The 18612-nt window shown below is 39.9% G+C and overlaps 1 protein-coding gene across 4 annotated transcripts in view; it reads left to right on the top strand.

The window, feature by feature from the left end:
* Positions 1–3358: 3358 nt before the first annotated feature.
* CEP135 (centrosomal protein 135) overlaps positions 3359–18612 on the top strand; it is a 75254-nt gene continuing 60000 nt past the window's right edge. The window contains exons 1-6 of one of the 4 annotated variants that reach the window (XM_066280759.1): positions 3359–3664; positions 7193–7350; positions 10079–10269; positions 11985–12152; positions 15502–15643; positions 17492–17576. In XM_066280759.1, coding sequence (XP_066136856.1) covers positions 7238–7350; positions 10079–10269; positions 11985–12152; positions 15502–15643; positions 17492–17576 — 699 coding nt within the window. In that variant the 5' untranslated portion in view covers positions 3359–3664; positions 7193–7237. Of the gene's footprint in view, positions 3665–7192; positions 7351–10078; positions 10270–11984; positions 12153–15501; positions 15644–17474; positions 17577–18612 lie in introns of those variants that run through there. The other 3 variants (XM_066280758.1, XM_066280760.1, XM_066280761.1) reach the window with 3 other exon arrangements.

The following is an 18612-nucleotide window of genomic DNA, read 5'->3' as shown; positions in this document are numbered from 1 at the left end:
CTCATCATTTAAATAATCATCTAACTCTTGTCCTACATAGTAAGATTTTCTGCATCATTCACCGTTCCATCCTTCTACCACTCAGAATAATTTCCCCCCACACTAATTTCATTGTGTGATTTTCCAGTTTTAATATGTTCAATGACTCTCCATTACATAGTGGGTAAAATTCAAGCACTGAAATCAAACATTTGGTGAGTCTGTTGGGCAAATGAGTTTGTAAAATATGATTTTCTGAGTTTGCTCACTTTTATTATTAAAAATGGTATGTGATCTGCACAGTGTAACTTTGAATGGTTGTTCTTCTCCTTAGAGTATATTTTTTCTTTTATGAATTCCTGTGACATTTGTTCTCTACTATCAATCTTGTGTCTTCCCATTGTCCTATCCTCGTGTCCCTTTCTTTTCACATGGCATTCTTTTTATAAGGACAACAGAGATATTGGATTAGGGGCCTACCCTACTCCAATATAACTTCATCTTAACCAATTAAAGCTGCAATGACATTATTTCCAAATAAGGTCACATTCTGAGATACTCAGTAATTCAACATACGAATTTTGGGAAAGACACAATTCAACACATAACACTATATAAAGGAGTTTTATCACAAGGTATTTACTGACACAAATTTAACAGAATGCCCTTAAGCCAAGACACCTAGAAATAAGAAGAAAGGAAAAACACAATTTGAATAATTTGGGCAGCTGTGCCCACTATTGTACTTACTATCCCCTAAGGAAACTGAGATAAAGATGCAATTCTCCTGTTTACTAGTCGCAGTTTCCTCCACAGAATGTGATCTAGTATTTAATATGAATTTGATAATATATAATATTTGCCTTATAGGCTGGCTTTACAGCTTAACTTCCAATAAGATGCTATTTCATATTCTGCTGTGCTGCCTTTACACTTCATTAATTCTTTCACTTTCACCTGGACAGCTTTCCCATCCCTCTCCTACCTGCAGCCACAACTAAACAAATAAAGATGGGAAATTCTTGGCTTTTAACTGAAATGAAAAGGGAGGAAGAGAGGGTGGAAGGAAGGAAATGCAAATGAAAAATCTCTATGCAAGTGTAAGGCTCTGTAGACTATATGACATAGTCTTTTGTCTTCTTGCTCCCCCGACTTGGTAAAAATACCAAGAACTAGTAAAGTGTGGTGGGTTGAATGGTATCCCCTCCAAGAGATATGTCTACCTCCTAATCCCCAGAACTAGTCACTGTTACCTTATTTGGAAAAACACATCTTTACATATGCAATTAAGGACCTAAAATTTTAAAAAATCATCTGGGTTATCCCAATGGGCTCTAAATCTAATGATAAATGCCCTTAGATGAGAGATATAGGGGAGATTTGACAGAGAAGGCAATAGGGAGATGGAGGCAGAGTTTGGGGTGATATGGTCACAAGCCAAGGACGCAGAGAATGACAACCAGAAACTGGAAAAAGCAAGAAAGGATTCTTCCCTACTCCCCGCTCTACAGGGAGTGTGGTCCTGATGATGCCTGGATTTCAGACTTTTGGCCTCCAGAACTGTGAAAGGATCTCATCTTTACATTTTCTGATTGCTATGTGTTTGCAGCAAAGAGTTAGCTAGACTGGATGGCTACCGTATAAGGTATTTTGCTATGATATTAATTTATTTATGGCTCCCTGTTTAAAAAAGAAAAAAAAGTTGTTGATCAGCAGAAAATAATTGTACTGTTCAAGACTACAAAAGCCATCTATAGAACCTAACTCATGGCCTCCTGAAATTCCATGAAACAGTTCATAAAGGCAGGCAGGAAAACAGACAAGGCACACAAAGCAGAAATGATAAAGCAATATAAGAATGTTTATAAAATTATTCACAACCTATAAAGCAGTTACATGATAGACAAAGAGTTAGTACATTTTCAGAGTGGAAGCTCTATTTGGGAAAGTAGTAAACAGAAAGGAATTCAGTTCCTCTCTGATCAGCTACAAGATTTCCAGGGAGAAAAAGGATTTGACCATGTGTTTTCCTTATGTGAGTAGGCTCTCTAAAACCAGTTTATTTACCTGCCCAGTAGCTCAGTTAGTGATTGTCTGGATAAACCAAGGTTGCGGGTTTGATTCCTGGTCAGGACACATACAAGAATCAACCAATGAATGCATAAATATGAGGACCAACAAATTGCTGTTTCTCTCTCTCTCCCTCTCTCCTTTCCTCTTTCTCTAAAATCGATCAATGAATAAAAATTTTCAAAAAGTTTATTTAAAATTTTAAATTTATTTTACTGATTTGAGGCGCATGTTGCTCCACCTATACCTGCATCCATTGATTGACTCTTGCACCTGTCCTGACTAGGGATTGACCTGGAATTGAACCCACAACTTAGGGATATCAGGACAATGCTCTAATCAACTGAGCTAACCACCAGGGCCAGTTTATTTAAATTTAGTTCCATTCACAAGTGTTTAATGTGGTAGGTGCTAAAGAAACATAACTGAGTAAGATAATCTCTAAAGGAATTCACAATTGTGGGCGGCTTTATAAACAGATAATTATGTTTTGATGAGATGATACAGCAGGTCCTTAAGTAACATCATTTCATTAAAGGTCCTTTTGTTATAACATTGATGAGAAAAACATATGTATGTATTCCTGGCTGGCGCCACTATCTGTGTGGAGTTTGTTCCCCCTGTATCTGCGCATATTTTCTCTGGGGTCTCTGGTTTCCTCACACATCCTAAAGATGTGCAAGTTGGGTTAACTGGGATATCTACATTGTCTCCATCTAAAAGTATGGGTGTGAGGCACCCTCCGATAGAAGGCCACCCGGTCCAGAGTGGGTTCTCACCTTGTGCCTTGAGCTGCTGGGATAGGCTTTGGCCACCCACCACCCTGAACTGGAATAAGGAGGTTGGAAAAGAATTATTTTACTAATTTTCATTAATCTTTCTTAAGTATATATATTTAGATAACATTTATTTCAATGTTTAATATTAGAAGTGTTTTGGGGTTTTCTTGAGAAGTTTGGTGATGTTTTTGTGACCGGAAATATGTAGTAGCAACTTAACTTGTTTATAACAATTAGTCTATGGTGAGTTGGTTTTGTTATACACCCCTTTGCTTCCACTCACGGCGATAAGTCAAGACTTGCTGTATACACGGAGCCTCATTGAGCCGTGGTGCGGAAGCAACAATCGCTTTGGTGGCTGTCCGGAAAAGCTGCAAACACAATGTGACTTTTAAGCTGGAGTTTACCTTGTGAGCGGGTGGTAAAGGTTAATAATCCTCTGCAGGAACCAGGCGGGGGCAGCGTTTCAACCCGGTGCTGATAGCAACGCACCGGCCAATAGGAGGACGCCCTCGCTGACATCCGCCCAGGTTCGGAGTCCGCTGGCCGCCTGGGGGCGCCGTAGCCTCGCGCCGTCCTGGCCGATCCGCTTCCGGGCACCGGGGCCGCGCCGCCATCGCCGCCGGCGCGCCCCCAGCCGCGCGTCGCCTTGTCCGCCGCTCTTGTTACCGGGACAACGGCGGCGACTCCTCCGCGCCGGCCGGGATCCCCTCTCCGCGCCATTTTCAAACTGTCCTAGCGCCGGAGCCAGTGTTGGGGGCGGAAGGAGCCAGCCAGGGAGTCGGGCTCCAAGGCGATGCGACCGCAGGCGGAGGGAGAGGCGGCCGCTGCTGCGGGTGAGTGCGGCCGCGGGCGCGGAAGGGCCCGGCGAGGCGGCGGCGCCTTCGCCTCCCGGGCGGTGCCCGCGGGCCGGGCCCGGGCGCTGCCAGGAGGGAGGCCGCGCGGCCGCGGAGGAAGAGGGCCCGGGCGAGGCGCGGCGAGTCCCCGAGGCTGCGCTTCCGACACCCCATCCCTTCCCCCACGACGGGGAGCTGCGAGCCCCGGACTGCCTCCCGGCCGGCTCGCCGCGGGCGCTGCTGCTCTCCGTGCACACGGCAGCTTCTGACGGACGGGTCGGCGTCAAAGTGAAAATGCTCTCTTCGTTTAAGAATGATACTTGCTCTTTGCAAACACAGAGATGCCCGGAAGCTTAGGACGAGGGCCATATGTTAATGTGTCCCGCCCCTTGGAGTACATCCTCTGTACCTTCCAGTCTCTACTGTTTAAGCGGGAAAGGACTCGGAGACAACCTCACTTAAGGCCGTGTTTTGGGTTGATTTAGCCCCTGTACGTAAGGCTGTGTTTTGGGTTGATTTAGCCCCTGTGCGTAAGGCCGTGTTTTGAGTTGATTTAGCCCCTGTGCGTAAGGCCGTGTTTTGGGTTGAGTTAGCCCCTGTGCGTAAGGCCGTGTTTTGGGTTGATTTAGCCCCTGTGCGTAAGGCCGTGTTTTGGGTTGATTTAGCCCCTGTACGTAAGGCTGTGTTTTGGGTTGATTTAGCCCCTGTGCGTAAGGCTGTGTTTTGGGTTGAGTTAGCCCCTGTGCGTATGCGTACACACAGGAGACTTTAGTAAAATAAGATGTACTGGCTTTCAGACGTCACCGCCCCGCTCCTAGTTAAGCAGGTGGATAGTATTAAACACGTCTACGTGGGGGACCTGCAAACCTAGATTTTTGTGTTGTTTTGCTAAGAACTTTCAGTATAGCCAAAATATTTGATAATAGACTTTGGGCGGGGGCTGGAGACAGTACCTTCATGGATGAGTCAAGTCTAATACATGTGCGTTTGGCCTTGGGAGGATTTTAATCTTTTTTATCTGTCCTGTGTTGATTTTTTAATTGACATTCATTCATCCATCCATCCATTCATTCATTCATTTTCTCTCTCACCCTCTCTCTCCATTCTTCTCTCCCTTTCTTGGGTGTGAGGAAGTATTATTTCTGGGTAGCCAAAGTTGGTACCAGACAAAGAGAGGATATGTTTGAGTGGCGAAGCCCTGCTTGTTCTTGGTGTGACAGGTGAATTTCTGATGTCTCCAGGAGTTCCTTTAAAATACTCTGCGTCAGACAGGTCCCTCTGTGGAAGGAACCTAGAAAGGCCCGGGGGACACCACTCAGAAAAGAAGATTAGGGAGAGTGGAAAAAGACTTAGAGAACAGAGGAATCAGGAGACGAACAAGTGATTTGTGGGTTGAGGTGGCACGGTGCTAGACCAGGGCTCCAGAGACCCGACTGCTTATCTATATAATTTGTAGTGTGTGGTTTGGGAGACTCACTGTCTTGGGGGACAGCGTTTAGTCATCTTTGAATAGGGAGGTAGTGTGTTGGCTTCCTCTGCCTGATTCAGTAGCTGTGAAGATCAGATTTTGCATGTATTCACGGTTTACAAATTGTGAAGAACAGTAAGATGTAAGACAAAGTTTTTATTTGGTTTAGAGTAGTACTAAGACTACATTTTCCTGGCAAAGGTTAGTAAAGAGCAGAGTTTCTAAAGAAATGATCTTTGGATAACTACATTTTAGAGCAGATTGATAGAGAATATGTTTATAAATATTTTAAAAGACAGGGTTAACATGTATAGGAATACTTACGTGTTTGTGTGTTTTTTATAATCGCAGTAGAATTTACATGGTGAAACACACGGATCTTAAGTGTCCTTAATTGAAGAGTTTTGGTAAATGTATTCACTTGTGTAACCACTACCCCAATCAAGATAATATTTTCATCACCCCAGAAAGTTCTCAACACTGTGAGTCAAAATCTCCACCCACCTTCATGACCTCAGTTGACTGCTGTTCTAATTTCTGTACACATAGTCTGATTTTGCCAGTTCTTGAACTTTATATATATGGAATCGTACAGTACATACGGGTGGCTTCTATTGCTGAAATAATGTCATTCAGATTCATCTATGTGGTTGACATGTATCTGTCGTTCCTTCCCTTTTATTCCTGAGTAGTATTATATTGTATAAATAGGTCACAGCTTATTTATTCTGCTATTGATGAATGTATAGTTTGTTTCCAATTTGAGGCTATTATGAATAAAACTGCTATGAATATTCTTGTAGAGTCTCTTTGTAAATGTTCATTTTCATTTCCTTGAATAGAACCTAGGAATAGAATTAAGTTATGCAATAGAAGTATGTTTCACTTTGTAAATTACCAGATATTTTCCACAATGATTTTATACTCTAGTGACAACAGGATAAGGATTCCAGTTGCTCCAAATCCTTGACAACTGTTGGTATTATACTTTTAATTTTAGCCATTCTAGTATGGTTGAAATTGTATCTCATTGTGGTTTTAATTTGTATTTCTCTGATGACTAATGGTGTTAAGCACATTTTCATATGACTATTTCCATTCAGTATCTTTTGCAAGGTGCCTATTTAAATCTTTAGCCCATTTTCTTACCAGATTATATGTCTTTATTGAGAATTGAATTGCAAAAGTTCTTTATATGTTCCTTATACAAATTCTTTGTTAGGTATATGAAGATTTTCTCCCACTTTTGTTTGTCTTATTTCCTTAATGGAATATTTTGATACACAGACATTTTTAATTTTTGAAATTCAGTTTTTCAAGTTTTTCTTTTATATTTAGTGCTTTTGTGTGTGTGTGTGTGTGTGTGTGTGTGTGTGTGACAGAGTCAGAGAGAGGGACAGATAGGCAGGGATGCGAAGCATCAATTCTTTGTTGGGGAACCTTAGTTGTTCATTGATTGCTTTCTCATATATGCCTTGATGGGGATTTGGGGAGGCTACAGCGGAGCAAGTGACCCCTTGCTCAAGCCAGCAACCTTGAGCTTCAAGCCAGTGACCTTTGGGCTCAAGCTAGCGACCGTGGGTTCATGTCTATGATCCCACACTCAAGCCAGCGACCCCGCGCTCAAGCTGGTGAGCCCACACTGAAGCCAGATGAGCTCGTGCTCCAGCCAGCAACCTCAGGGTTTTGAACCTGGGTCCTCTGTGTCCCAGTCTGATGCTCTTTCCACTGCGCCATCATCTGGTCAGGCATATTAGTGCTTTTTAAAGAGGTTTCTCTAAGGATTCTCTGCCTACCTCTGGTTTGGGAAAATATTCTTTGTTTTCTTCTAGAAGCTTTATTTTCTTTTTTACATATAGGTTTGTGAACAGATACTCATTTTAATGTCTTTCATTTTAATGCATATTATAAGAATTCTATTTAAATCAATCTAAATATGCAGAAATCTGCCTACCTAAAAAGACAAATATAATTGCTTCTGATTAAAATCTTTCCTTTTTTATCATAAAACAATAACAATAGCTATAATAATAGAATGATGTTTCACTCTTTTCTTTTAGGACTTTAATTTTTGGAAGGGAAGAAAACTAGTTTTGGAAGACAAGATGAATACAGCTGCAGAAAGAAAGTATATCAATATTAGAAAAAGATTGGATCAGTTGGGATACCGCCAAACTCTGACAGTGGAGTGTTTACCTTTGGTAGAAAAACTTTTCAGGTAAAGATGAAAATACAGTTCTAAACCTCTATGATCCTTAATCCTATTTATAGACTGTGATTGAACTTCATGCTACAATAAAGAAATGAGCAATTTTCGTTGTTTGTTTTTTAAGAGAGAGAGAGAGAGAGATGAGAAGGGAAGGGAGAGAGATGAGAAATATCAACTTCTAGTGTGGCACTTTAACTGTTCATTGATTGCTTTCTCATATGTGCCTCGACTGGGAGGCTCCAGCTGAGCCAGTGAGCCCTTGCTCAAGCCAACAACCTTAGGCCTCAAGCCAGCGACCTTTGGGCTCAGACCAGTGACCTTAGGTCACGTTGATGATCCCATACTCCAGCCAGCAATCCTGTGCTCAAGCCGGCAACCTCAGGGTTTCAAACCTGGGACCTCAGCATCTCAGGCTGACGCTCTTACCACTGTGCCACCATCAGTCAGGCAGAAATGGGTAGATTTTTGAAAAGTTCTTAAATCATCTGAAGTGCATCAATTCATCTTAGATCCTACTCCTCTATCATCAATTCAGGGCCTCCACATTGCAAAACTCTAGGGTTACCATTCACGCTTTACGTTCCAGGGTAAGCATTTCTGAGCATTTTCTCTATGAATAGAATTATAGTTTTTTAATGTGGCTTTCTGATATAATTAGGAATTCTATGTCAGCCTCACTCACTGACTTTAATTATTATTATGTTAATAGTGGTTTTCCAATAATGTGGTTAGTCATTTCTTTAGCTATTACATGTTACCTTAACTGAAAGATCCTTTGTGATTTTCTTTTTCATATGAGCTCTCTCACTGTGGTTTGAGCCTGGAGCAGGGAAATTGCTTCTGGAGCTTTTGCAATAGGACAGTGATTTGCAACAGTTGTGCCACAGCAGGCACACCGGTGTGCAGCAGGAAGTTTTCAAACATGCCATACCTGACTATTTAGTCCGGGCACTGACCTCTTTTCCCTTAAATTGTCAAATAAAAAATGACAATAGCCGTCAGGTGTGAATGAATCAAAGCTATACCTATTTCTTTGGTCAGATCAGCAAAGATATTTTATAGTGTGCTGCAGAATTTGCGTAATTTATGTGTGCCGTGAGATGGAGAAGGTTGCAAATTGTTGCAATAGGACTATAAGAAATGATGGAAAAGAGAATGGATGAAAAATATTTTACAGTCTTCAGTACAGCCTTCCAAACCATTCCTGATCTATCCCTGCAGCTTCATCTCCCATGTGTTGAACCACTTAAGCTCCCTACCACAGGTACACTCAGCCCTGGTGTCTCCACATGCTGTTCTCCCTGGCTGTAAAATCCCTTCCTCCTCTTCCTTGTTCTTGGGCTTGATTAGCTATATGGTCTGCAGGACTCTATCTTGTCTGTTACGTGCCACCTTACTACTTATTACTGGAAACTCCTTTATGACTTCCCTTTAGAATTCGAACTTCGTGAGCCTGACCAGATGGTGGAGCAGCGGATAGAGTGTTGACCTGGGACACTGAGGACCCAGGTTCAAAAACTTGAGGTTGCCGGCCTGAGTGTGGGATCACAGACATGAACTCATGGTCACTGGCTTAAGCCCAAAGGTTGCTGGCTTGAGCAAGGGGTCACTGGCTCATCTGGAGACCCAGTCAAGGCATGTATGGGAAAGCAATCAATGAACAACTAAGGTGCTGCAACTACAATATGAGTTGATGCTTCTCATCTCTTTCCCTTCCTCTCTGTCTGTCCCTCTCCTTCTCACACTCTTGCCAAAAAAAAAAAAATTCAAACTTCATGAGACTAGATTTTATCACTGCTATACCTCAGACGAGCTGAGCACATAGTTGACACTGAAATACTTCTTGAATTTATCACATAGTATTATAACTTTTTGACAAAATATCCTTAGAATATAAGCACCAAGGTAATGGATCCTTTTTTGTGTTCCCTGCTCAATAAATATTGTAGGAGTAAATATTCCCCTGGTCTGTGTTCTTTGAGGTTAGGAACTCATTCTTATTTATTGTGTACCTAGCACTTAGCATAGAGCAGGTACTCATTAAATATTTGCTGAATGAACAAATAACTCACAGATTCCGTAGGATCAGTTGACTGATTGGACATGGGATGAGTGAGAGGGGAGATTTGAAGATGATTATAATGATGTGATCTAGTTTTTAACTTTTAATCAACCTTGTTGAAAGACATTTTTAATACTTCCTGGTACCTTGAAAGACTCCTAGTCTTTGCTTTTGGATTTGGTTTCACTTAGCATTAACGTATTTAAGCCTTTTGTAATTATATATATTTTTGTTATTAGAAAGTTAATGAGGCCCAGGCCGGTTGGCTCAGCGGTAGAGCGTCGGCCTGGCGTGCAGGGATCCTGGGTTCGATTCCCGGCCAGGGCACACAGGAGAAGCGCCCATCTGCTTCTCCACCCCTCCCCCTCTCCTTCTTCTCTGTCTCTCTTCCCCTCCCGCAGCCAAGGCTCCATTGGAGCAAAGATGGCCCGGGCGCTGGGGATGGCTCTGTGGCCTCTGCCTCAGGCGCTAGAATGGCTCTGGATGCAACAGAGCGACGCCCCAGATGGGCAGAACATCACCCCCTTGTGGGCATGCCAGGTGGATCCCGGTCGGGAGCATGTGGTAGTCTGCCTGCCTCCCCGTTTCCAGCTTCGGAAAAATGTTAAAAAAAAAAAAGAAAGAAAGTTAATAGAATATTTCCTTGTATTTACATTTTCTGTTCTTTAATTCTAGTGACCTAGTTCATACAACAGAAAGTCTTCGGAAATCAAAATTATCTACTGTGAAAGCTGAAAAAGAAAGTGCCAATTTTGATTTTGTTTTGGAACCTTATAAACTTGAAAATACAAAATTATGTAAGGAAAATAATGAATTATACCTGGAATTAATGAAACTGAGAGAACAATCAGCCCAACACATTAAAGGTACAATTTTTTTAATGCCTTATTTTTTTGTCCCTTTGATTTTATATGTAGGAGGGGCTAATCTCATTTTAAAACTGTTTACTAGAAAATGTGATCATCATCTTGCTAACAGCTCCTGAAATTCTGTAGGGTTTGTTGAAGAGTCCTAAGAAATAAAATAAATTTTCATTCCATATCCATATTTGTCTACATTATATCTGGATTAAATTTTAGATTTACAATCGCTATAGGAAAGATTAGTTGCTAAAACAGAGTGAATGTTCTTAAAACAACTTTTGTTTTTCCTGTACTGAAAATAGGATTACAGTGCAGTAAAAACCACACATCATTCTGATTCTTTAATACCCCATCTTTGAGCTAGAAGGTACAATAAAAAAAGTATTGGGAAAAGGGTGATTATATCACTATATTATTTTTTTTTAGATTTTTTTTTATTGATTGATTTTTGGACAGAGAGAAAGAAAGAGAGGGAGAGTGAGAAAGGGGGGCGAAGCAGGAAGCATCTACTCGTAGTACTTGTTTCCTGTATGTGCCTTGACCAGGCAAGCCCAGGGATTTGAACCAGTGACCTGAGTGTTCCAGGTTGACACTTTATCCACTGTACCACCACAGGTCAGGCAATATAGCTATATTATTATAAATTTTTCTTACATTCTATTGAAAGCCCTGATTTCTTAGCTTCCTACTCTAGTTACATGGATCAAAAGCTTCCTACTCTAGTTACATGGATCAAAAGCCATGGTTTATATTAGGCTTATACAGCAGGAAAAAAAATATGATTTCCTTTTGTGCTTAATGACTTATTTCACAGTTTTGTTACTGTGGTAGAAAAGGTAATAGCTTTTCAAAAAAGCATGTGTAAAAATCAGGTAGAACCTTTTATTTTTTTTATTTTTTATTTTTTTTTGCATTTTTTCAAAGCTGGAAACGGGGAGGCAGTCAGACAGACTCCTGCGTGCGCCCGACTGGGATCCACCCAGCATGCCCATCAGGGGGCAATGCTCTGCCCCTCTGGGGCATCGCTGTGTTGCATCCAGAGCCATTCCAGCGCCTGAGGCAGAGGCCACAGAGCCATCCTCAGTGCCCGGGCCATCTTTGCTCCAATGGAGCCTTGGCTGCAGGAGGGGAAGAGAGAGACAGAGAGGAAGGAGAGGGGGAGGGGTGGAGAAGCAGATGGGCGCTTCTCCTGTGTGCCCTGGCCGGGAATCAAACCCAGGACTCCTGCACGCCAGGCCGACGCTCTACCGCTGAGCCAACCGGCCAGGGAGGTAGAACCTTTTAAATTGATGATTTTTTATATTTGTAAAGTGGAAGAACCCATAGACTGCTTGATCTGTAAAATAGTCTCTGAATCTTTTAAGAGTTGAAAACTAGTCTGACCAGGTGGTGGCGCAGTGGATAGAGCATCAGACAGATGCGGAGGACCCAGGTTCGAGACTCCGAGGTCACCAGCTTGAGTGCAGGCTAATCTGGTTTGAGCAAAACTCACCGGCTTGGACCCAAGGTCACTGGCTCGAGCAAGGGGTTACTTGGTCTGCTGAAAGCCCATGGTCAAGGCACATATGAGAAAGCAATCAATGAACAACTAAGGTGTCACAATGAAGAACTAATGATTGATGCTTCTCATCTCTCTCCATTCCTGTCTGTCTGTCCCTATCTATCCCTCTCTCTGACTCTCTCTCTGTCTCTGTAAAAAAAAAAAAAAAAAAAAAAAGAGTTGAAAACTACATTGAAGAAGTGTGCATGTGAAACAGCTGATCTGAAATTTCTGAATAACCAATATGTTCATAAACTCAAACTTTTGGAGAAAGAGAGCAAAGCTAAGAATGAAAAAATTCAACAACTTCAAGAAAAGAATTTGCATGCCGTCGTACAAACTCCAGGTAAGTCTGCTCCTTCTCCGAACAAATTATATACATCTTAATTTTTTAAAGATATTTAAACTATTAACTGAAATAGGACTTTGGATTTTATTTATTTATTTATTTTTTTTAGGACTTTGGATTTTCATACTTAGACTTTAGTATTTGAAAATACTCTATGTATTTGGGTAGTTGCATAAACTTTTTGATTTATTTCTGCATATCCAGGTAGTATTTCTTACATATACTTATAATAGTATCTTCTTAGATATGAAACATTTAACTTCAATGTCCAGGTTTTATTTTATTTTATTTATTTATTTTCTAAAGGTTTTTTTTTTTTTTTTCAGAGACAGAGAGAGAGAGAGAGAGGGACAGATAGGGACAGACAGACAGGAACAGAGAGAGATGAGAAGCATCAATGATCAGTTTTTTGTTGTGGCACCTTAGTTGTTCATTGATTGCTTTCTCATATGTGCCTTGACCGGGGTGCTACAGCAGTAACCCCTTGCTCAAGCCAGCAACCTTGGGTCCAAGCTGGTGAGCTTTTGCTCAAACCAGATGAGCCCATGCTCAAGCTGGCGACCTCGGGGTCTTGAACCTGGGTCTTCCGCATCCCATTCGACACTCTATCCACTGCAGTACCGCCTGGTCAGGCCAGGTATTATTTTCTTAATCATTATTTTAAATTCTCTTTTCTATTACCATTATTATTATTTTAGTTAGAAAAGTGATCCATACTCAAAGAATTTGGAAAAACATACTTTCTTAGTTTATTTTACTGTTTTTAGCTTTATGCTCAGTAGTTCTTGAGCAAGAAAAAATGATGATGGGGCATATCCTAGTTGATGGTTGTCTAGGTATAAAGTTGCTGGAAGAAAGTCCAGTACTAGTGACAAGATCGTTGAGATGTCTAAAGCATGGGATCAAGGTTATAGAAGTAAATGAGGCCTAGGGAAGTGCAGGATTATGAGATGAGATAGAGATTGAGAGATTAAAGAGCATGGTGTGGATCTGGTATTTGGCCAGGATGAATGTATGATCAGAAGAGAGTTGAAGATCTAGAAGCTAGCATAGTTAAATGGTGACAAAGTCCAAGCACAGTCGTGTTGTGTGCTTGAAGCGAAGTGGAGAGGAAACTCATGAGAGTTGACAGATGTGGAACTGAGAGGCTGGGCCAGGGAAGAGTCAGTCGAGTTCAGGATGGCAGGAAATGAGATGGAGGGGCAGACTGTGAGCCAACGGCAGAAGACATGGGGAAATGTGAGAAAGATCTTAGAAGTAACTAGGAGATTGAGGAAAAAAGGAGGATGATCTAGTTTCCTGAGAAAAGAGTGGGACAGATTCAAGAGAGATTCAGGAGGTGTGATCTCTAAAATGTGGTAACTGAATGTGGTAGACTAGGCAGGTAAGAAGAATTCTGAGATTTGTTTCAGATGACTCAGTGGGTGAATGATGGTACTATTTCCTAAGATTGAGAATGTGGGAGGTGGAACAGGAGTTCAGTTTTGGATGTGTTGAGGGTGTTACACCCATGGGACATTCACATTGAGATTTTTAGTGTGCAGTGGGATAAGTAGATCTGTTCTTAGAAGAGTGGTTCCAGATGGAGCTTCAAGGTGGGAGTCATTAGAGTATCTTGGGAATTGAAGCTATGGGTGTGGTAGGAATTGTCTACTGAGATTATGTAGTCTGGAAAGAGAGGAGAACCAAAGACAGACCCTAGGAAAGGTATTTAAGAGTTCATTGAAAGAAACTGAAAAGCAAGCAAAGAAGAAAATCAGTAGATAAAGAAGAATATGATTCTTTTTGCTTAGGTATATAACTATAACCAGATCATTTAAATACTTTTGACTCAGTTGCTTCATCCTTAAAGTGAGAGATAAGAGTATACCAAACTTGTTAGGATTCTAAGGAAGGTAAGAGTTGTGGGTTATGCTTTTCTTCATGAGGATCAGTGAGTTTTTTAAATACATGTCTAATCTTGGCTAGATTCTGGAAAAGGTATATTATCCATACGGTGGCAGTACGACAGGATATATTCATTCAAAGAAATTACTCTTGCCTAATCAGGTAGTGGTGCAGTGGATAGAGCATTGGCCTGGGACACTGAGAACTCAGGTTCAAAACCCCGAGGTCACTGGCTGGAGTGTAGCCTCACCAGCTTGAGTGTGGAGTCACTGGCTTGAGCATAGGATCATAGACATGACTCCATGGTCAGTGGCTTGAGCCCAAAGGTCTCTGGCTTGAAGCCCAAGGTCGCTGGCTTGAGTCCAAGGTCACTGGCTTGAGTAAGGGGTCACTGGCTCGGTTGCCCCTGGTCATGGCACATATGAGAAAGCAATCAATGAACAACTAAGGTGCCACAATGAAGAATTGATGCTTCTCATCTCTCTCCCTTCCTGTCTGTCCCTCTGTGTCTGTCTTTCACTAAAAGAGAAAAAAGAAAAAAGTAAATTACTTCTGCTATTTTTAAGGACAATTAGTAAAACATTCCCTATTAATTCTGGTTAGAGCATGATTTTAAATTACAGCTGGCATTCCCTTAGATACTAATTTTACTAATTAAAATTTTACTTCTATTAATTAAAATTTCAGGCATTGTTTAATAAGCATATGTATTAAAGCAGTTTTCACGCCATAAGCTCCTTGTTTGATAGTTTTCTATTGGAGGTGACTTCTTGTGCTCACAGTAGTAAATGCCACAAGGCACACTTAAGTTTTCTGTTTTGGTTTTTTTTTCTTTTCCACTAAGAGGAGGGGAGATAAGAGAAACAGACTCCTGCATGCACCGGGCCTGGGATCCACCCAGCTACCCCTGTCTTGGGGCAGTGCCCTTCTGGGGCCATGCTTGTAACTGAGCTATTTTTAGCCTCTGAGGAGGAGGCTTCACAGAGCCATCCTCAGCATCCAGGGCTGATGCGCTTGAACCGATTGAACCGTGGCCACAGGATGGGTGGAGAAGCCGATGTTCACTTCCTCTGTGTGCCCTGATTGGGAATCAAACCCTGCACATCTATACACCAGGCAAACGCTCTACCACTGAGTCCATCAGCCAGGACCATGCTTAAGTTTTAATGTTGCCAATATCTGGTCCCCATCTACTGGAGGAACAGATTAAATCTGGGCACACATGCCAAGCACGCAGAAAATAAAACATTTCATATCCATGTCAGTTGAGGTTTTTAGGAAGACTAAAGGTTAAAGATCAGGGTGAGTATTTAAATATGGGGGAGAAAATATTTTATCCATATATAATATGAGCTAGAGACATAGTTTATAACAAAAATGCTAACCTTCTCAAATATTTAATTTTAAGGCAATTGTTTGTTTCTTTTTAATTTATTGAAATACACATTTGTTTTTTCAGGTGGCAAGAAAAGAAATATTGCTTTCAGGCGCCAGCGTATGCAGATTGACGAACCTGTCCCTCCCTCTGAAGTCAGTTCCTATCCAGTTCCTCAGCCAGATGACCCTTACATTGCAGACCTCCTGCAAGTGGCTGATAACAGGTGCATTAAGTAATTTTTTGTTGATTTTAATTAATTGATTACTTGATTAACTGTAAATTTCTTGACTTTAAAGCTTTGTCTCCTTAATTGTTGTATCTCCCACAGAACTTTGCCCAAGTACTCAGTAAATAACTTTTTGGATGTATTCTGAATATAGAATGTCTTTACTTGTCTTGAAACTTTGATTTCAGATAGATGATATGCCTGATGTTTCTGTCCATATTTGTTTTAAAATAGTTTAGTGCCATCAGAACCTTTTTTCAGTAGACTTGCTTTGATGTTTAGTTTCATCATCCAAAGTAAGGTTATCTTTTATAAGACTTTGTTACTTCAAATTTATGTCAAACACTGATGAGCATAGGTAGATTTATAACTGGCTTTGAAATGATTGTTTTATGATTTTTTAGCTCTATATGTTTGTATTTGCTTAAATTGGAAACATCTCATTTCTATTAAAACTTCGTTAAGCTTTCTAGGAAAGGCATGATGGAAGTGTTATAAAAATGAATGAGATGGTGCTGCTGCTTTTGAGGAGCTCACATTTTGGTAGTGAAGATGAGACAGGAGAAATACACAAAATGCCATTAAATTTTAAGGGGTTCAAAGAAGAAGCAAGAGAGCTCTGGTAACAGCTTCTATGGTCATAACTGGAGAACATTTTAAAATATGGAATACACCAGTGGAAATAATGCAGATAACTTTTAATTTTGTAAATCATGCAGAGAATATGGGGCAGTTTTTCCACTTTATTAATCTCAATATAATAATCTAAAAAAGAACTTTGGTTGAGGTACTCATTAGGATCTCTTAGTTCAGTTATTTTCATGGAATATAGTATTATGTACCTGTATTTATCTTAACAGTGAAATATTTTGTGTTCTGTCACAGTATAATCTAGGGCTTCTTAGACAAGGTGTTAGTATTATTTAAGGAGCTATTTTTGGCTGCATATATGTTATTTTCTGTTTTTATCTTTCTCCTTATCATTTTTTTCTTTCTATCAAACCATTGTAGATGACATTAGTCTCTTGATTATGTTGTTTTAATTTGCACGTACATACTGTGTTGGCATTCGTCATTTGTACATACATACGAGTGCAGTTGCATATGTACTCTTTCCCTAAACCTAGATTAGTAGAAAATATTGGTTCCGGTAATAGTAGGAACAAGCTGTGTCCAACCTCACTTACTTCACCCATGGAAAATCTTTTTTGAAAACACACCTGGCTTTAGGCTTTCTTTCCAGTGTGAATGTGGTTGTATCATATATATGTTAATGAGTGGAAAGGTTGGATGTAGTACAAATACATTTGGCAATTGTAGAATTCAGGTGTTTGGACAAATCTTGTATCTGTCAGAATTAACAGGTTCCAGAAAAGAGTAGTTGTTTTGCTCTGATTACTTGAGAAATTGTAGTATTTCTCAACATTTTTCTTCTCTCCAGGGTTATAGGATAGCTTGTTAGAAATATAGGGTTAGTTAGAATCAGAAAACCCTTCGAAGGTCCTTATTTCACTTAATAATATTGTGAAGTTTGTACTATACCTTCAATTTCCTGAACCTAAAAACTAGCAGCAGCAATTCAAGGAATTGTCCTAAGGATCACAATGCAATAGTAGGTCTTTTATTGCATAATGTATCTGAGTTTCAAATTATTTACCACTTAATTTTTTAGCTGTTTTTATAAAATTAATTCTACAGGATGGTGTTTCCTATTTATGCATGTCACAATACTTCATAATTTATTGAGAAACAAAGAATTTACTAAAGAATATATCTAGTTTCATTTCTTATTATTTTGTATTTCTTAACAAAAGTGTATTGGCATTAGTTATGAATGTGTTACAGAATTCAAGAACTTCAACAGGAAGTCCATCAGTTACAAGAAAAATTAGCAATAATGGAAAGTGGACTGAGAGATTATAACAAGCAGGTATGATTTTTGTTTATTTGCATAGGAGGAACTAAGAAGGGTATGCTTTGATTATAAACAGAATTGGTTTATATTTTATATTACTGATACTGAGCTTTCATACAGCTTTTATCTTTTTCATCAATTTGTTAATATAATTAATAGCTGGAATGGCTTAGATGGCGTTAGAGCAATTCTAATCCATTCACTTCGTTATGCATTTAGGTGAATAGTAGGTTTTTTTTGGGGGGGGTTGTTGTTGTTATTTTTATTTTTTTAGGTGAATCATCTACTTCCCCAAATATAATTTTATCACCATATTACAGTTTTCATCTCAGGAGGTATTTTTAAAAGTCTGATAGGCTTTATAGTTAGTGGGCCTTTGTTTTTTACTCTAAACTTACAGATTTTGACTCTAAACCTATAGATTTGTCATTTAAAGTTATGTTATGCTTCTGTTGCCATATTTTTTTGTATTTTCTCTACAAACAATAATATCTTGTAAAACAGTTTTCTGAAGAAGTGAGGGAATTAATAGATACAGAGTTAGATCGCAATGTACAACCTTTGTCCTTTCCTACCTTCTGATGGTGTCTTGACTAAAATCTGATTTGGGTAATTACAGGCTTGCTTTCTTAATATGCTTGCTGAAGTTTAAATTGGGTAACACATTTTTTTATTTTCTGCCTTTTTTTGGAGTGATGTGAACTGCACATACAAATATAGATTTAACTTATGTGTTGGTGTAACTCTTACATTCATAAAGTACTTTGAAGATTATTTGGATAAAAGTGGAGTTAAAAGGAACTAGTAATGTTGGCCAAAAAACTTACTCTCTGAAAGGATGTTGAAAGTATCAACTATGCACATGAGTTTAATATTGGTATTTCTCAATATTTAATCACATTATCATTACATTTTTTGAAGTACTTTATGAACATAAAACCACTGGTCTTCACCATCTCTGTGAAGTGGCTGAGGTATTTGGGGAAAAGAGCCTGACCATGCCACTGGAAACAGCCAGCTGATGTGCTTATTAATCTTCATTAAGTCTGCT

The sequence above is a fragment of the Saccopteryx bilineata genome, chromosome 5 (assembly GCF_036850765.1).
Source record: "Saccopteryx bilineata isolate mSacBil1 chromosome 5, mSacBil1_pri_phased_curated, whole genome shotgun sequence".
Classification (NCBI taxonomy): domain Eukaryota; kingdom Metazoa; phylum Chordata; class Mammalia; order Chiroptera; family Emballonuridae; genus Saccopteryx; species Saccopteryx bilineata.
Note: the sequence above shows the minus strand (reverse complement) of the source record. Positions and strands in the feature narration are given on the sequence as shown.